The 18,575-nt window shown below is 53.9% G+C and overlaps 2 protein-coding genes across 5 annotated transcripts in view; one reads left to right on the top strand and one right to left on the bottom strand.

Moving 5' to 3' along the window:
* The window catches only part of MRNIP (MRN complex interacting protein), a 20,074-nt gene extending 16,244 nt beyond the window's left edge, over positions 1–3,830 (top strand). For 2 of the 3 annotated variants that reach the window (XM_025388050.1, XM_025388052.1), the window contains one exon: positions 2,808–3,433. In XM_025388050.1, the coding sequence (XP_025243835.1) occupies positions 2,808–3,311 (504 nt within the window). In that variant the 3' untranslated portion in view covers positions 3,312–3,433. Of the gene's footprint in view, positions 1–2,807; positions 3,434–3,494 lie in introns of those variants that run through there. The other variant, XM_025388053.1, reaches the window with a different exon arrangement.
* Positions 2,620–18,575, bottom strand: SQSTM1 (sequestosome 1). 2 transcript variants are annotated; one of them, XM_025388048.1, is made up of 9 exons: positions 18,201–18,458; positions 16,311–16,475; positions 15,285–15,514; positions 15,049–15,190; positions 14,169–14,249; positions 5,760–5,974; positions 5,225–5,420; positions 4,188–4,317; positions 2,620–2,976 (listed from the first exon to the last, which is right to left on the bottom strand). In XM_025388048.1, exons 1-9 carry the CDS (start codon positions 18,403–18,405, stop codon positions 2,973–2,975), a joined length of 1,368 nt encoding a protein of 455 aa, XP_025243833.1. In that variant the 5' UTR covers positions 18,406–18,458; the 3' UTR covers positions 2,620–2,972. The 2 variants fall into 2 exon arrangements, with proteins under 2 accessions (XP_025243833.1, XP_025243834.1); XM_025388049.1 differs by having other exon boundaries at positions 2,620–4,317; positions 16,311–16,406; positions 18,201–18,575.

Here is an 18,575-nt window from a genome sequence, read left to right as displayed (position 1 = left end):
TCCTTCCTTGGTTCTCTACCCCCTTTTCTCTCCCATGCCTCTCGTCTCCCGTGAGGGTAGCTCAGGACCAAAGAGCATCGTGACACCTGGGAGCAACTAAGGTTGGATTTTCTGGGTCAGGGCCGTCGTCTCATTCTGCAGGGAGCACGGGGACCTTTGTCCAGGCAGGAGCAGTCTGTGGGCCCGCCCTGAATCCTGGGAGATGCTTCCCTCCACACTCGCATTTGCCCAGGTGTGGACTCTTGTATGTGAGATGCTCTTCACTTAGGGTGTTGCCTTGTTCATTTTTGTTTTCTGAGACAGGGTCTCACTCTGTCTACCCAGGCTGGAGTGCAGTGGCACAGTCAGAGCCTACTGAAGCCTCAACCACCCAGGCTCAAGTGATCCTCCTGCCTCAGCCCCTCAAGTAGCTGGGACTACAGATGTGCACCACCACACTGGCTAATTTTAAAAAAATATTTTGTAGAGGTCAGGTGCAGTGGCTCACACCTCAGCACACTGTAATTTCAGCACTTTGGGAGGGTGAGGCGGGTGGATCACCTGAGGTCAGGAGTTTGAGACCAGCCTGGCCAACATGGTGAAACCCCGTCTCTACTAAAAATAATGAGTTGGGCGTGGTTGCATGTACCTGTAATCCCGGCTACTCGAGAGGCTGAGGCAGGAGAATTGCTTGAACCTGGGAGGCGCAGGTTGCAGTGAGCCGAGATCACACCACTCTACTCCAGCCTGGGCGACAGAAAAAAAAGAATTTTAGAGACATGGTCTCACTGTGTTGCCCAGGCTTGTCTCAAAACCCCTGAGCTCAGGCAATCTTCCCAATTCCCAAAGTGCTGGGATTATAGGTGTGGGCCACCGCGGCTGGCCCGGTTGTCTTGTTCTTGAAGCTTCCAATCTAGCAGGCCCCCCTGCATATCCAGTGCTGCAGAGTGCAGGATGTGCTCTGCCTGTCACAGGAGCCAGGGGACAGCAAGGGCACTGCAGCTGGGAGTCCAGTGGGCATCAGTCACTGCCCCCACCCCCACGTCAGCCAAGGTCGGCCTCGGCTGGCCTCACACCATGCACAGAGCACTGGCTCATGCCAAGAGGCAGAAGTCAAACCTTGATGTTGCCGCCAATGAGTTTGTGATCCTGGGTAAGTATGTGGCCTCGAATCTCCAAATCCTAGAAGAATGACCACAGAGTCTACCATGGGTCCGTCCCTGGGCTGCACGTTGTAATGGTATCATTGTGTTTCATGCTCCCTCAAGCCTGTTGCTTTGTTTTAAAGGTGAGAAACTGAGGCTTGTAGTTTGTGTGCGGTCATGGCAAGTTCAATGGCAAAGCTGATATCAAGTGTCAGGGCCTCTTCCAGATTGCCTGGGTGGCAGCGCTGCAGGGACCCACTCTGTTGTTGCTTTCACATCCCTTTGTAAGCAATACAGCCCAACTTTTTTTGAGATGGAGTTTCACTCTTGTTCCCCTGGCTGGAGTGCAATGGCATATCAGCTCACTGCAACCTCCGCCTCCCAGGTTTAAGCAATTCTCCTGCCTCAGCCCCGAGTAGCTGCGATTACAGGCAGGCGCCACCACACCCGACTAATTTTTCTATTTTTAGTAGAGACAGGGCTTCACCATGTTGGCCAGGCTGGTCTCGCACTCCTGACCTCAAGTGATCCACCCGCCTTGGCCTCCCAAAGTACTGGGATTACAGGCATGAACCACCACCCCCAGCCTTCTGTTTTTGAGACAGGGTGTCACTCTGTCACCCAGGCTGGAGTGCAGTGGTGCCATCTCAGCTCATAGCAGCCTCCAACTCCCGGGCTGAAGTGATCCTCCCGAGTAGCTGGGATCACAGGCACTCACCACCACGCTTGGCTAATTTTTTGTAGGGGGGGGCGGTTTCATCATGTTTCCCAAGCTGGTCTCAAACTCCTGGACTCAAGCAATCTGCTTGAGCATTCCAATCTGCCTCGGCTTTCCAAAGTGCTGGGATTCAGGCATGAGCCACTGCTCCCAGTCTACAACCCAAGTTTCTTTCTTTTTTTTTTTTGGGACAGAGTCTCAGTTGCCCAGGCTGGAGTGGAATGGCACGATCTCAGCTCACTGCAACCTCTGCCTCCCAGGTTCAAGTGATTCTCCTGCCTCAGTCTCCTGAGTAGCTGAGATTACAGGCATGTGCCACCATGCCTGGTTAATTTTTGTATTTTTAGTAGTGATAGAGTTTCATTTTGTTGACCAGGTTGGTCTCGAACCCCTGGCCTCAGGTGATCTGCCCGCCTCAGTCTCCTAAAGTGCTGGGATTACAGGCGTGAGCCACTGCACCCGGCCTACACCCAACTTTCAGAGCATCTTTGGTTCCTGGGGTGAGAGAAGCCAGACCCCAGCTTTTCTATCCCACCGGGAGCTCGGTGCTGCCACCTGTGCAGCTGCAGAACCCGGCAGGCTCTGGAGAGCTGCTCCCAGGTGGGAGATGGCAGGATGGAGCCAGCCCACCCCTTTCCAGACGTCTCTAGGCCCTCCCTGCTCAAACCTCCTTTATAGGCACTGGTGACCCGATTCTAAGGTCCCCAGGAGATGGATCACCTGATGACGTGTCTTGTTTTTGGAAAGCCTGGTCATGCAATTTAGCAGATGGTTTGGGGTGAGGTGGAAGGCATTTATTTGCTTTGTCTTGCTAACTCTCAAAATCAAAGCCTGTCCCAGCCTGACAGCTTCCAGCAGAAAGTGTCAGAACTAGAGGCCCAGCCAAGGCCCAGGCAGGGCTCGTGGTCCTGCTGGGCCCTGGCATTGTTCTTACAAATGGAGGGCATGGCCATCTTTTCTTTCAGGGACAGGCTGGCTTGACATGGAAGGTGAAGCAAGGCAGCAGCCCCTGCCTCCGGGAGAACGCTGCCGACTGCGGCGCCAGGGAGCCGAGGGGTCCTGGGAAGGAGCTATGGAGTCCTGCCCAGCAGGTCACCGCCACCTCCTCTAAATGGGCGCAATTTGTCCTGTCACCTAGAAACAGTTCACATGTGGACAGAGAGCAGCCAACGCCTCTTCAGAGGGATCCCGGGCCAGCTGCTCCAGCACAGGCTAAGCAGGGGACCCCCGGGACCCCCAGAGCACAGGCCTCAAGGGAAGGCCTCAGCAGGCCCACCGACGCTGCCCAGCTTCCTCGGGCCACACACCCCACCACATCCGGGCCTGAGAGGCCCTGTGGGAAGACCTCATGGGACGCAAGGACTCCCTGGGCAGAGGGTGGGCCCCTGGTCCAGGAGACACAGAATCCCCGACTCCCACAACTGTGTGACCTCTTTACAACTGGTGAAGACTTTGATGATGATCTGTGACTGGCAGGTTATTATTAATCGAGATACACTTGTTAGGAGGGACAGGGTTCCCTAAGGCACTTTTAAAGATACTGTGTAAGAACCACCAATAAACTTACTGTCAAACAGATCATTTCTCTCTATGCAAATGTCATTGGTTAAAGTGCTGATGCCATTTAATTAGATTGTTTACAAACGTAACAGGATGGCTACAAAGAGATCTTATTTTAAAAGCAGCTGATGGTTTGGCAATGAGAGAACTACAGTGGTGGAGAGACCAGGAGGCGGCTCTCAGCGAAACCAACATTACGGATGCCCTGCATGAGCCTTCTCAGTCCCAGCAGGAAGCCCACCACACTGGCTGCCCCGGCCTCCCCACTGCCTGTGCCAGGACAGCCGCCTCCCCTGCTTACCCGCCGACAACACCTAGGCTTCCTTTATCTAAAATCAGAGCATACCAGGGCTCTAGCAGAAAATCAACTAAATGTCAGGGACCTCCGAGTCATTTAAAAAGAGAAAGTGGAAGGCCATTAGGCAAGCTATGTCTGGGCTGCTAATGTGGCCCCTGCAAGGAGGGGCCAGGAGCGCTGCGGTGAGCCTCAGGTCTCGCAGGCCCAGCCCCGCTGCACGGAACCAGAGCACCCAGGGGACCAGGAGACCGGTCTTGCTTCTCAGACGTCACACACACGGGGACCCTCCCCTCATGTCACTTGTTTTGCTGCCCTAAATGGCTTCTTCCACCCTAACCCCTGATCCCCTGATCCTGGAAGGCGGCAGAGAAACTGGCCCGTACAGAGACCTGCAATTCTACACTAGCTTAACAGCTACGAGACAGAAGAGGGGGACACAGAAGAGGTGGGCAAAAGCGGTCACAATGGCGGGGAGTGCTTTGAATACTGGATGGTGTCCAGAGCCGCCCCGATGTCGTAATTCTTGGTCTGCAGGAGCCTGGTGAGCCAGCCGCCTTCGTCAGAGAAGCCCATGGACAACATCTGGGAGAGGGACTCAATCAGCCGCGGGTCAGCCTCTGCCAGAACAGGAAGGAAGCCATGAGGAGTGATGCTGAGCCCTGTGAGTGACCCGAAACACACACCCTCCTGCCTTGGCCAGCGGGACCAGGGCCTGCCAGTATCCAAGTGCCCAGAGCTCTGGCCCTCACAGGCCACAGTGGACCTGCTTTCCCTGTAAAGGGCCAACCAGTCTTTTTCACACTGCTCAACTCTGCCACTGTGACACAAGGCAGCCAGGTGGTATGTAAACAAAACTATCGCTGGACGCTGAAATACGCATTTCCTCTAACTGTCACATCTTTTCATTGAAAAATACAAGAACTACTCTTGGCCCACAGGCCATAGCTCGCCATCCCCTGCCCTAAGGCAGAGAAGACACTGGCAGCGCACAGCAGGTTGTGCACAGACCTTGGTTTACACACGGCCGCAGTGACAATGAGGAGTCTGTCAGCTGTCCCCACCCCCCACCGCTGCCTTCCACACCATCCACTTCAACGCTGGCTTCTGCCTGGCTCCTCCAGGGATCTTGGCTATGACCCCCACTCAGACCAGCACTCCCTGAGGAGACACTGAAGAGGTCTGAGCCCAGTGTGAGTAGTAGGGACACACCCAGTGCTGCCCCCTGTGTCACACCTACCTTAATTCCTGGTCTGCATGTTAAGTTTTAGAAACTCCTACAATTAATATTCCTGGCTCTGGAGTTTGCTTAAAGAAAAACATTTTTAGAACTCCTGCATTAGCAGAGCTTACTCACTGCTGCTCAGGGTAGACGTAAGAGGACAAAACCAACTCCTAACCTCCCACACCTACAGACAAGCCCTGCAGTGGAGAACGTCCCATCCTGTTTGTGTCGCTGGAATCAGGAGGGGCAGGATGCTCTGAAGGGAAAGGTAGGACTGAACACAGAACTCTCGGTTCACTTGCCTGGTGGGAGATGCGGGTACAAGGCAGCTTCCTTCAGCCCTGTGGGTCCCTCCTGGGAGGGGTCCAGAGAGCTTGGCCCTTCGGATTCTGGCATCTGTAGGGACTGGAGTTCACCTGTGGACGGGTCCACTTCTTTTGAAGACAAATGGGTCCAGTCATCGTCTCCTCCTGAACAGTTATCAGACTCCATCTGTTCCTGGAACAGAACCCACCATGAGCACACAAGAGACACGCGCAACAGGCCAAGCCTGACCATGGCACTGACTCCTGGCAAACAGTCGGGGAGCATGCACGCACACATGTGTTTAAGGCTGCAGGGGGCTACGGGGATCAGTGAGCCACTCACAAAGACCAAGTAACTACAAAGTTCTAGCAGGTTCCCAGAGTGACTTTAATGGCACAGACATCACTGCAGCAGCAGCAGCTCCCTCGGGTTTCATAAGTGGCTGCATAGGTGCTGAGGATGAGGCGGAGGTGCAGCTACAAATCCCTAGGCTGCCCGAGGTCCCAGGTGGTGGGAGGGGCACAGGCTTGCCTCAGGCCGCCCCTCGGACTCCAAGGCGATCTTTCTCATCTGCTCTGCCAGAGACTGCGTGGCGCCCTCAACATTCCCACCCGGCTTGCTGGGGTCAGAGCAGCAGCTGCTTGGCTGTGAGCTGTTCTTCTCCTCTGTGCTGGAACTCTCTGGAGAGGCAGGGGTCAGGCGGCTTCTTTTCCCGCCGTGCTCCACGTCAATATCCACTTCAATGCCTAGAGGCCAAGGAGGAGAGAGAAAGCTGTGACGCTCCCCCAAGGAGGCAGCTGCGAGCAGGAGCGTGGCCTGTGGGGACTACAGACTCACGAAGATCTCACGTTCAGTCCACATAAGCAGGTGAGGGTGTGGATGGCGGCACTCAGTGTGTGGATGCAGGGGCTAGGTTCTCCTACCCAGCTTGACCCCGGAATCACACAGTTAGTATGGGACTAGACGATGCAAACGTGTGAGTCCGAGGCTTCTCCCAATATCCCAGCTACAAATCTCTGTGGCTTCTGGAAACATTCTCGGTGTGCCCGTGATACTGGAGCTTTCTCTTTTTCCAATTCAGTAAAACATTAACCTCAGCTAGCATCTAAGGTCAGCTTCTAAGCCAGAAAGTCAAGAGAGACCTTGTTTTTTCTAACCATGCAGGGTATGGGCTACACAGCAGGTAGGGCCAAGCCCTAAGTACGAGGGAGCCAATACTGCATGTGGCAGGCACCTCCAGCCACAGTGATGGAAGGCTGTGTACCTCATGACACTTGCACACAGAGGCTTTGTGTGATGACACATAACACGCACCTAAATGCTGGGCTCTGCTCGGAGTGGACAGGCCATGCAGGCGAGGCGTGGGGCCCGACATGGCAGCGCAGGGAGCCTGCACACCTCCAGGCTCATGTAACTCACCAAGGACAGAGGAAAGAATCACCTGTACTATTTTTGAAATTAAATAGTGTCAAAAGTCTCCATGCCCACAGCTTAGAGTCACCAGTTGTCAAAGGCTGTGGTGCACACTCTGCTCCCATCCCACTCCCCAAAGCCTCCCTGCACCCTTTCAGCCCATGCTGCTCTCACCTGATGATTGAGTTCACATCTGTGCATTTCCTACTCTAGACCAGTATCTGCCTCTCCTTCCACTACCCTTTCCAAGACTCAGTTTTTTGTTAAAAGAACATTCAGTGTTTCAGCTAGTACCTCTATCTAAATGTTCTTTGCTGGGTCAAGGGGCAGACTATTTCCTTGGATAGCTTTTTGTTTTCCTACCACTGATGACGGCTTCTCTTTTTATTATTTTTTAGACGGAGTCTCGCTCTGACGCCCAGGCTGGAGTGCAGTGACGCAATCTCTCGGCTCACTACAACCTCCACCCACCGGGTACAAGTGATTCTCCTGCCTCAGCCTCCAGAGTAGCTGGGACTACAGGCACGTGCTACCATGCCCAGCTAATTTTTATATTTTTACTGTAGAGACGGGGTTTCACCCTGTTGGCCAGGCTGGTCTTGAACTCCTGACCTCAGGTGATCCGCCCGCCTCAGCCTCCCAACATGCTGGGATTACCGACATGAGCCACCGCACCCAACCTGCCGTCTCTTTTCATTTGCTAACTTTCCCATGTTCTCCCACAGCATCTCCATAGTTTTCTACAAACTACAGACTATTGCTCAGAGGGTGAAGTGGATCAGAGGCCCCACTGGTTCTGGTTTTTCCATAGAGTGTGTCCCCGGCTGTGCAGCCTCCTGTTCCAGCCAGGACTGGCGGCTCTCTGGGCAGAGGCTCTGCTGCAATGCTGTGACCACCTTTACTTTCACCCTCTGTCCTATTAGGTCCCCTGTTTCCTAATAGCTCTGTGCTTCATTTCGGGTTTATCTCTTCATGTGGTTCAAACCAAGATTAAAATAATTAAGACTGGCCGGGCGCGGTGGCTCAAGCCTGTAATCCCAGCACTTTGGGAGGCCGAGACGGGCGGATCACGAGGTCAGGAGATCGAGACCATCCTGGCTAACACGGTGAAACCCCGTCTCTACTAAAAAATACAAAAAACTAGCCGGGCGAAGTGGCGGGCGCCTGTGGTCCCAGCTACTCGGGAGGCTGAGGCAGGAGAATGGCGTGAACCCGGGAGGCGGAGCTTGCAGTGAGCTGAGATCCGGCCACCGCACTCCAGCCTGGGCGACAGAGCCAGACTCAGTCTCAAAAAAAAAAAAAAAAAAAAAATTAAGACTGTATACCAGAAAGTAACTTTGTTCTGCCCTGATACTTGATTGTTTTAGATGGTTATAGAATTCTAGGCTGGACCAGGCACAGTGGCTCACGCATGTAATCCTAACACTTTGGGAGAACAACGTGGGAGATCTCTTGAGCCCAGGAGTTCAAAGTCGGCCTGGGCAGCATGGCAAGACCCCATCTCTACAAAATGTTTTTAAAACAGCTGGGCACAGGGCTGGGCGTGATGGCTCACGCCTGTAATCCCAGCACTTTGGGAGGCCAAGGCAGGTGGATCATGAGGTCAGGAGTTCAAGACCAGCCTGGCCAAGATGGTGAAACCCTATCTCTACTGAAAATATAAAAATTAGCCAGGCGTGGCGGCGGATGCCTGTCATCCCAGCTACTCGGGAGGCTGAGGCAGAAAACTGCTTGAACCCAGGAGGTGGAAATTGCAGTGAGCTGAAATCACGTCACTGCAGCCTGGGCGACAGCAAGACTCCGACTCGGGGGCGTAAAAAAAAAAAAAAAAAGAAAAAAGAAAAAAAAATCTAGGTACAGTGGCACATGCCTGTAGTTCCAGCTACTTGGGAGGCTGAAGCAGAAGGATCACTTGAGCCCACGAGATCAAGACAGCTGTACCACTGCACTCCAACCCAGTTGACAGACCATTTCACAAACAAGAGAATTCTAGGCTGAAAAGCCTTTTTAACTGATTTTTTTTTTTTTTTTTTTTTTTTGAGACGGAGTCTGGCTCTGCCGCCCAGGCTGGAGTGCAGTGGCCGGATCTCAGCTCACTGCAAGCTCCGCCTCCCGGGTTCCCGCCATTCTCCTGCCTCAGCCTCCCGAGTAGCTGGGACTACAGGCGCCCGCCACCTCGCCTGGCTAGTTTTTTGTATTTTTTAGTAGAGATGGGGTTTCACCATGTTAGCCAGGATGGTCTCGATCTCCCGACCTCGTGATCCGCCCGTCTCGGCCTCCCAAAGTGCTGGGATTACAGGCTTGAGCCACCGCGCCCGGCTTTAACTGATTTTTTTGAGTCATCAGTTGTTCCATTGTGTCCTAGCTTTTCATGATTGTTTGCTCTTTGTATTCCCAAGTATTTACAATAACCTAAAATTGTAGAAGCCCCTCTTTATCCTCAGGGTTCTGACGCTGGACAGCGATAAGCTTTGCTGTGGGGTCTTTCTCAGTCATTGTCAGGGCCGCTTTCAATCTAGAAGATAAGGTCCTCATTGCCAAGAAACTATCTTGCATTTTTTTTGTTGTTGTTTTCTGTTGTTTTTTTGTTTTGAGACAAGGTCTGTTCTGTTGCCCAGGATGGAGTGCAGTGGTACAATCTAGGCTCGTTGCACCCTCGGCCTCCCAGGCTCAAGCCATCCCCAACCTCAGCCTCCCGAGTAGCTGGGGCCATAAGTACACAACTCCAGGCCCAGCTAATGTTTGTAGTGTTTGTAGACACAGGGAGAGGGGAACGGTGTCTCCCTATGTTGCGAAGGCTGGTCTCAAACTCGTGAGCTCAAGTTATCTGCCCGCCTTGGTCTCCCAAAGTGTTGGGATTACAGGCATGAGCCACCGTGCCTGGCGCCAAGAAACTCTCTTGCATTCCATGTTCATTTCCTCCTTTCAGTTTTCTATTCTTTCTGGAATTCCTACTCATCCTATATGGGGCTTCTGGACTTGTTCCTACACTAGTTTTCTTATCTTTTCTCTCCTTCTATCTCTGTTCTGCTTTTGGAATACCTCCTTGAGATAATACTAGAATCTAAGCCTTCTTTTGTTTTTTCTATTTACATTTTTTAATTTCAAGAACTTTCTTATTCTATTCCCTTTGTTATCCTTTTTATAGTATCCTGTTCCTTTTTCACACAGACAATACTCTTTTGTATCTCACTGAGGGCGTTAACATTCTTTTCCCTTTAAGCCCTTTTCTCCCATGTGTGGGGCCTTTCCTCAGATGGCTGGTGACCCAAGGCTGTCTGATCCCACTGAAACACTAAGAAAAGGTTGATAGGAAGCCTTCTGTGAGGCCAGCGCCGTCACCAACTTCTCCTCTGCAGGGTGACTGGGGGCCTGGCAGGCAGGAGCTGTAGGACGCTTCTCTGGGGGCATTCAGCCTCCCTCAGCAGGGACCCCCATCTCCTTCCTGGCCAGGGAACTGACTGCTGGGCCCATTGCTCATTCAGGATGCCCAGTTTCAGGCTGGTGCCTCACCCTGCCCTGTGTCTCTGCTATCCCAGCTGAAGCTTCCCTGGGTCAGGTGCTCTTGGAATTAAACATGAGGGTCTCCTTCAGTTGTTGGCAAGAGCTGTCATCTGGTGGAGTGGGCCCTGAAGTCTCTGACACTTACTAGAGGTTTTCAACCCTCCCCCCTTGTTCCTGTCCCCCATCACTCCCACCTCTTGCCTTTCCTGGTACCTGAACAGATGGTCTTGCTTCGCACCAGGATGCCCTGTTCTGGCACACAGATTTGTGAAGCTTCCCTCAGCAGGCTGCCATCCTCCCTCCATTTCCATCTTCCAAAATCTGATCACATCTTGGTCTTTCTTTGTCTATGGCGTTTTCTTTTTTGTGTAAGCCCTTTCCTGTTATTTCAGTAGCGTGTAAGCGGGGAGCAGAGGTAAAAGCAGGCTTAACTACAAGTACCTCCATCTATAAATTGTTTTTCTCCTTTATTCTTCCCAACGTGTGATTATGAAAAGGTTGAAGCTGCCGGGCACGGTGGCTCACGCCTGTAATCCCAGCACTTTGGGAGGCCAAGGCGGGTGGATCACCTGAGGTCAGGAGTTCAAGACCAGCCTGACCAACGTGGAGAAACCCCGTCTCTAGTAGAAATACAAAATTAGCTGAGTGTGGTAGCACATGCCCGTAACCCCAGCTACTCAGGATGCTGAGGCATGAGAATCGCTTGAACCCAGAGGCGGAGGTTGCAATGAGCCAAGATTGCACCATTGCACTCCAGCCTAGGCAACAAGAGCAAAAGTCTGTCTCAAAAAAAAAAAAAAAGAAAAGAAAAAAGGTTGAAACAAACAGAAAAGTTGAAAGAACAGTACAATCAACACCCACATGCTTTTTAAATGGGTGAGTAATGAGACTTGTCTGTAAACAGATCAGAGAAATTACAGAATTAGGATTTCTCCAACTTGATGATGAAAGCCTGAGATTTCAGGGCTTATAAGAAGACTCTGCCTATGGAGTAGCCATTCTTGTATTCCTTCACTTTCTTAAGAAACTTGCTTTCACTTTAAAAAAAAAAAAAAAAGTGGACGATGCTTCGTGCCCTGCTGCCCCATAAAGCCTCTGTGTGTGGGTGTGTTTATCAAAGATATCGTGGCCAGGAGGGGCCCTGTGGCTTCATGTCAATGCATCTCGGGGCCTGCAGCCTCCCAGCCAGGAGTAGCCTGGGTCTCAGTGGTGGCTCCCTCAGCGGGTTCTCACCGCCCCACCAAAAGGCCTTGGCACTTCACATGAAAGCCGCCGCTTACCCCACACACACTGCCACTGGGAGGCGGCTGTTGACTCGTTCCCCTTTGGGCCCTGCTCTGGGAACAGTCCCTTCTAGGCAGTTAACCTGAGTCATGCGGCTTATAGTTCTTCATAAAGAAAGGAAAGAAACTAGCCCTAACTTTTGTAACAGTCTAAGCCACTCTGCGACTGGCTCTCCTCAGCTGAAACCTCTCAGTCTATTTTACTAAAATCTTCCTTGTTTGTAGAGCCGCAGGCTCCTCCCTGGTTAGGAGAAAGCAATTCTACCCATTTTAAGCCTTTAGCTTTTAGTGCTCAGAGACACCTGAGCACTTGCAAGATGATTCCTGTCTGTGCCAAGTGGGGCGTCCAGTTCAGTTCTCAGATGCTGCACCAGCACAGGTGGGTCTTGAGACAGTGTGACCCCAAGCACCTGGGCAGCCTCCCAGACAGATCCCAGGCCCCACCAACACCCACTTACCACAATCAAAAAAGGTAAGGTCTGGCCGGGCGCGGTGGCTCACGCCTGTAATCCCAGCACTTTGGGAGGCCGAGACAGGCGGATCACGAGGTCAGGAGATCCAGACCATCCTGGCTAACACGATGAAACCCCGTCTCTACTAAAAATACAAAAAACTAGCCGGGCGCGGTGGCGGCGCCTGTAGTCCCAACTACACGGGAGGCTGAGGCAGGAGAATGACGTGAACCCGGGAGGCGGAGCTTGCAGTGAGCCGAGATCGCGCCACTGCACTCCAGCCTGGGCGACAGAGGGAGACTCCGTCTCAAAAAATAAAAATTAAAATTAAAAAAAAAAAAAAAAAAAAGGTAAGGTCTGGGGATCTGCACTCTCTTAAAGTCTCCACCTGAACCTACACTTGCTTCTGTGACTTCCCAGGATGTCTCCTTTGTTCTTTGAGTGAAGGACTCTTGTTCGTACCTCCAAATTCACCTGCAATTTCTCAGACCTTTACTATGCCCAGAGTGAGTTGCAGGATTGAGGCACAGCCTGTCTCTCAGTCATGATCTCAGTGCTCCACTGTTCTACCCTCCTTCAAAGGCATTAAGAATACTGATTCTAGGCTGGGCACAGTGGCTCACACCGGTAATCCCAGCACTTTGAGAGGCCGAGGCGGGTGGATCACGAGGTCAGGAGTTCAAGACCAGCCTGGCCAACATAGTGACACCCCGTCTCTACTAAAAATACAAAAATTAGCCCGGCGTGGTGGCGGGCACCTGTAATCCCAGCTACTCTGGAGGCTGAGGCAGGAGAATCGCTTGAACCCAGGAGGCGGAGGTTGCAGTGAGCCGAGATCACATCATTGCACTCCAGCCTGGGCTACAAGGGCAAAACTCCATCTCAAAAAACAAACAAAAAAACCAGAATAGCGATTCTTCTTTCCTATTCTCTGACTTCGCCTCTAAACTCTAGTACAGAAGCCATATGTGTTTGGGCTGTTTAGTACAGCAGCAATGCCAAGATGTCACTGCTGCCTCAAAGTGGAATGAGCAAGGCCGGGCGCAGTGGCTCACGCCTGTAATCCCAGCACTTTGGGAGGCCAAGGCAGGTGGATCACGAGGTCAGGAGTCAAGACCAGCCTGGCCAATGTGGCGAAACCCCGTCTCTACCAAAAAAAATACAAAAATTAGCTGGGTGTGGTGGTGGGTACCTGTAATCCCAGTTACCCAGGAGGCTGAAGCAGGGGAATCGCTTGAACCCAGGAGGTGGAGGTTGCAGTGAGCAGAGATGGCGCCACTGCACTCCAGCCTCGGCGACAGAGCAAGACTCCATCTCAAAAAAAAAAAAAAAAAAAAAACCTGGAATGAGCAGAGTTGGAGCAGATGGCAGTCATGCCCTGTAGCCACAGGAGGCAGCAGGCAGGGTTCGGATGCCCCTCCTGGCAGCATTCTCTCAGACCCTGAACACAACCTTTGGACAGGCTGACACAGCCTGCCACTGCAGTTGCAAAAACAAGCTCACTCTTCTAGAGAGAGATGCAAGTGTCCCTGCGATCCATCTGCCATCACGGATCCACCGTCATCTTGAACTAGAAGTTGGCTTCATTCACTGATTCTCACTGCCGCGTGCCTAACCCTGCAGCACCCACCCCAGACCCTTAGCCAGACACAAGCCCTTTCTAAAGCCCAGCGGGGAGGGGTGTCAGAGCCTGAGCTCATGCCTGGGGTCAGGTGGCACCACTCTGGGGGTACACATTGGGGTTTGCCCACCCCAGCAGACCCACTGTGCAACCTGAGGCACCAGAACTGGCTGTCACCCAGAGTACCTGCCTCCACCTTCTCCCCGCTCTGATGCAGGCCCAGCGCCCAGAAGCACCGGAAAGGTTTAGGGGGTTGTAAACTAAAAGAAGGAAAAGATGAATAGCATCTCAGCTACTACCCAGGTCCTCAAAGTCCAAATCCCAAGGCCTGGCTTAGGGGAAAATGCAGACTATTGTTCACCCAAAGGAGGCCAGTCAGAGGTGACAGGCAAGCCCTACAGCCAGACCCTGGTGACCCTGCCTCACTGGGACTGTCCCAACCAAATGCTGATTCTACAGTCCATGTAGAAAGCTTGAGAATTCTGTCAGGGAATTCAACCGTGAGTGAGTTGCCTGTGGTCCAGGATTTAGTAAAGCTTGACTTGAGGCAGCAAACCCTCACCAGTGTCAAGGGCATGTCAATTACCCATTTCTCTGCGGTATTCCCGGTGAAAGTGACAAAGTGCAGGCTGAGTTAGGGAAGCGCTGGGCAAGGAGGTGCACTCACCCAGAGGGCTAAGGGCGGCTGCCACGCTCTCCCCCACGTTCTTCAGGAAATTCACACTGGGATCCTCCGATGGACCAGCAGCTTTGATTTTTACAAAGATAAGATAAAGATATCTTTAATGCCTTGGATACCTGTCACCTTCTTGCCAAGGTCCCTGTGTTCCTGGGTGACCTTTAACTCAGACACCTTGTCCAGGGGCCCACTCAGCATCCCCCTCTCCTCCCTCCCACTCTGCACCCCCTGGCCCTGCACCGAGAGCCTCTCCCCTCTTGCGCGCCGTTCCCCCTCATCTGCGACCCTGGTGCTCAGCAACCCCACACAGGCTCAGGCTCGGTACACTGTGAATATTGATCACATCCTTGAGTAAATATTTACTCAAAGTCAAGCAAACATCCCCATCTTTGTCCCAGAGGGTGGGGTGATTCACAGGACACAGTAACATTAATAAAATCAGAATCCAAAAATCTAGACTACAAAGCTAAGGGTAAGTCTTTAACTTATAACTATGTTTAAAAGGACTTGAGAAACTTGGCCTCTCATCTTCGACAACCATCACAAAAGAGAACAAAGTGCATCAGAAACCCTGGGCTGGAAGCGCCTCCCTGCCTGCACCTCACGGCACCTGGACAGGGCAGCCTCCTGAGGGGGAAGGGCTATGCAGGTGAATTTGTGGCTTCAGGCACTCACACCTCAGTTTCCCTGTTTGGGAAATGCAGAGCATACTCCCCACTTTGCAGGTTCTTGTGCGATTGTAGGACACTAGGAAGGTGGGGAGGTATCCTGAATTCTTGCCTTGCACACAGGCTTCGCACAAGGGCTCTGCGCACAGGCTGCCTGACTACTGTCACCATTCAGAAGCCGGTTCCAACGCAAGCCTCACCTGATTCCGCCGTGGGACCAGGGCGGGCATCCCCTGCACGAGGTGGACGTGGGCTCCAGTTTCCTGGTGGGCCCATTTCCCATCCTGGCCACCCGAAGTGCCCGTGTTTCAGCTTCCGGAGCCAGCGGCTGTGCGAGAAGCCCTGGGGGAGGAATTAGCAGAGGGGCAGGCAGTGAGCGGGTCAAGGTTCCTGCCACCCTGAGCCCACCCCAGGCCTGCCCAGAGGGCCTGCTCACCTCAGACAGGTGCCCGAAGGGGCTGGGGAACGCGAGCTTGGTGTGTCCCTGGTGCAAGCCCTTTCCCTCACAGACGCTACACAAGTCGTAGTCTGGACAGACGCTGCACTTGTAGCGGGTTCCTACCACGGGCCCGTTGCAGCCATCACAGATCACATTGGGGTGCACCATGTTGCGGGGCGCCTCCTGAGCACACGGTGGGCGGTGGTCCCGCCGGCACTCTTTTTTCTCTACAGGAAGGGCAGAGAGAGCTGCTAGAGTGTGGCCCCCTAAAGTGCTTCCCCTCTATCATCACTGTGGGGCTGTCACTGCCAGCAAGGCCCCTGGAACTGCTCCCCAGCATGGAGTCCACACAGAATTCAGCTGCTTAGGTGAGGGCCACAGAGCAACCAAGAACCTGCTAGGAGGTTCCCAGTCCCTGTGTCTGTTACCTGGGAACCGTGGCCCAGGCAGCAGAGCAGCAGCAAGGAGCCCGGGCTGCACGGCTTGGGCCTTGCTCTTCACCCAAGCACCGCAGCAGCAGACCCCATACCTAGGGTGAACACAGACTCCTCTTTCTCAGGTCAGGTCAGGTCAGGTCAGGCACAGCACTTAGTATGTCTTTTTTTTTTTTGACACAGAGTCTCACACTGTCGCCTAGGCTGGAGTGCAGTCGTGTGATTTCGGCTCGCGGCAACCTCTGCTCTCCAGGTTTAAGCGATTCTGGTCTCAGCCTCTTGAGTAGCTGGGACTAGAAGCACACGCCACCACAGCCAGCTAATTTTTGTATTTTTAGTAAAGACAAGGTTTCACCATGTTGGCCAGGCTGGTCTTAAACTCCTGACCTCAGGTGATCTGCCCGCCTCGGCCTCCCAAAGTGCTGGGATTACAGGCGTGAGCCACCACACCTGGCCTACGTCTCTGTCTTAAACAGCCCTCAAATTACTGACCCCTTCATTGGTGGAACATCAAGCCCTGTTTTTCACTCAGCAGGGAACTGAGTACACGCTGAGCTGGCTTCAGGCAGCCCCCAGAGCAGCCCCTTACCTTTAATGTAGATTCGGAAGATGTCATCCTTCACGTAGGACATGGCCATTGTCAATTCCTCGTCACTGGAAAAGGCAACCAAGTCCCCGTCCTCATCTAGATTGTTTAAAAGACAGCACATGAGCACCCAGAGGTTCTCAGCTGGACATAAGCTGCTGGAATGGGCTGAGACCAGTATGAAAGGGACACTCACAGGGCTATAAACTGGAGCACACCCACTTGAGCCACGGAGGGCAGGAGTGAGAGGCAAGACTGCCCCCTTGCTCTGGCACCTCCTGGAAGGTGAGTGCTCCAACCTGGCCCTGGACCGCAGCCACACGCAGCGGGTGGAGGGCCCTGGACCACAGGGGCAACAGCAGCTTCAGCTGCTGCACTTATTTAGACTCGGGCCAGCTTCCTCTTCAGAAACGTGCCACCTCATTCCACATCCCACCAGGCCCATGTCCATCTTCAGCTGTGGGAGATCCCTGCCTGTGACCTGCTTCTGAGGGGCCCAGCCCCACAAAGGCCTTAGACTTCTAGTGGCTTGGGAGTAAAGCAGCCAAGGGCATCTGTCTACTTCCTTCCCTAACAAAGCTAAAAATCATGTATTTGTATGTAGTCTCCAGCTGTGACAGATACATGTGAGCTCAAAGGGCTTTAAAGCACAGCCGTGCAGACCAAACCACACCATCCACTGTGTGAACAGGTGTGGCACCCAAATATGCAAACAGCCCAAATGTCTGTCAACTAATGAACAGGTAAAACACAGCCCATCCATACAACAGAATATTATTCCTCCAAAAAAACCGAAGTACTGATGTGTGCCACAACATTGAACACACTACACTAAGTGAAAGAAGACTCCATTGTATGATTCTATTTACATGAAATGCCCAGGATTGCAAGAGGAATAGATACAGAAAGGAGGTGAGTGGTTGCTGGGGGCATGTGGATGGGGGGTGATAAAAGGTACGTATGGCGTTTATAAGGTGATGAAAAGCTCTCAGGTTGAATATGGTCCACAAACCTATGAAAATGGTGAAAACCACTGACTTGTACACTAAATGGGTGAACCCTTATGTCAGTTACAGCTCAATATCACAATTTTTTTTTTTTAAAGAACAGGAGAGGGCCTGGCAGGCTGGCAGCACTCCAGAGGGCGGTCCTAGCACTACCCGCTCCCAGGGGCCGGCCTTGGCCACCTCCCTAACCCCACCCCCAGCAGCCACTGGTCACACCAGCGCAGCAGGAAACAGTTCCTGGGGTTCTGTGCCCACACCAACACTTCTGAGGAACGTTCTCGTCTTGTCCCTCTCTCCACTTGCCAGTGGGATAACCTCTGTACTCGACCTGGCCTGGAGCGTTCCTCCCGGAATCAGTGCCCTCCTCCCAGGCGCTGTCGCGGCGCTCGCGAGTCCCCCGCACCCCCGCGCTTGTTTACCCGCGTCACTCCCTCCCCTCCGCCGGCGCTCCCCGGGCTCCTCCGGGCCATTATCTGAACCCACCACCTGGCGCAGCAAGATGTCAGTGTAACCCGAGTGCCCGCCTGACCACCCACGTCCCGCGGAGAGCCAGAGAGTTCGCCCCGGCGCGTCCTGGCCAAAATCCCCAACGGCGCGGGGGGTGGGGGGTCTGACGCTCGCAGGCTCGAGCCCCCGGCCCGCAGGGCTCCACCGCCCCAAGGGGCCACCGCTGAACAGCGGGTCCCGGCCTTGGTCACCCCTCCCGTCACCAGGCTGGCACCCAAGGCCGAACTGGGACCCATGCAGGCCACCGCCATCCAGGGAGCAGCCAGAGCAGACCCCTCACGGCCCACCAGGCGTCGCCGAGAAGCGGGAGGGCAGCCACCCGCGGCAGGAGGCCGAACCCGGCCTGCGTCACCGCCCCCGCCCTGCCCGGCCCGCTCACCGCGGTAGTGCGCCTGGAAGCCGCCGGGCCGCAGCGCGGGGAACAGGGCGGCCACCCGGCTCAGCAGCCGCTCGCAGGGCCCCGGACCTGCCGCGTCCTCGGCTTCCGCCTCCGGCTCGGGGCTGAAGCAGAAGCTGAAGCGGCGGATCTCGCGCGCCGCGTCCTCCTTGCCCAGCAGGTAGGCCTTCACGGTGAGCGACGCCATAGCGAGGGCGAGCTGCGGAAAACTGGCCGTCCGGGTCGCGGCCGACGCGCGGCTTTTGTAGCGAGCGCGGAGGCCCCGCCCCGCCTCGAGAGGGGGCGGAGCCTGTCGCGCCCTCCCAGCCTCCGCCACGGCCGTCGTGGCGCGAGAGCCGCCCTGCAGAGGCCCCCTCA

Source organism: Theropithecus gelada, chromosome 6, assembly GCF_003255815.1.
Source record: "Theropithecus gelada isolate Dixy chromosome 6, Tgel_1.0, whole genome shotgun sequence".
Classification (NCBI taxonomy): domain Eukaryota; kingdom Metazoa; phylum Chordata; class Mammalia; order Primates; family Cercopithecidae; genus Theropithecus; species Theropithecus gelada.
The sequence above is the reverse complement of the archived record's forward strand: the minus strand, read 5'-3'. Positions and strand labels throughout refer to the sequence as shown.

Excerpts from the sequence above, each read along its gene's own strand:
- SQSTM1 (XM_025388048.1), bottom strand. The coding sequence starts at position 18,405 with ATGGCGTCGCTCACCGTGAAGGCCTACCTGCTGGGCAAGGAGGACGCG. Across the intron at positions 5,421-5,759 it reads AGTCCGAGGGGCGGCCTGAG|GAACAGATGGAGTCTGATAA; the intron begins GCAAGCCTGTGC and ends GTTCTGTTCCAG. Across the intron at positions 4,318-5,224 it reads GTACCCGCATCTCCCACCAG|AGGCTGACCCGCGGCTGATT; the intron begins GCAAGTGAACCG and ends CTGTTCTGGCAG.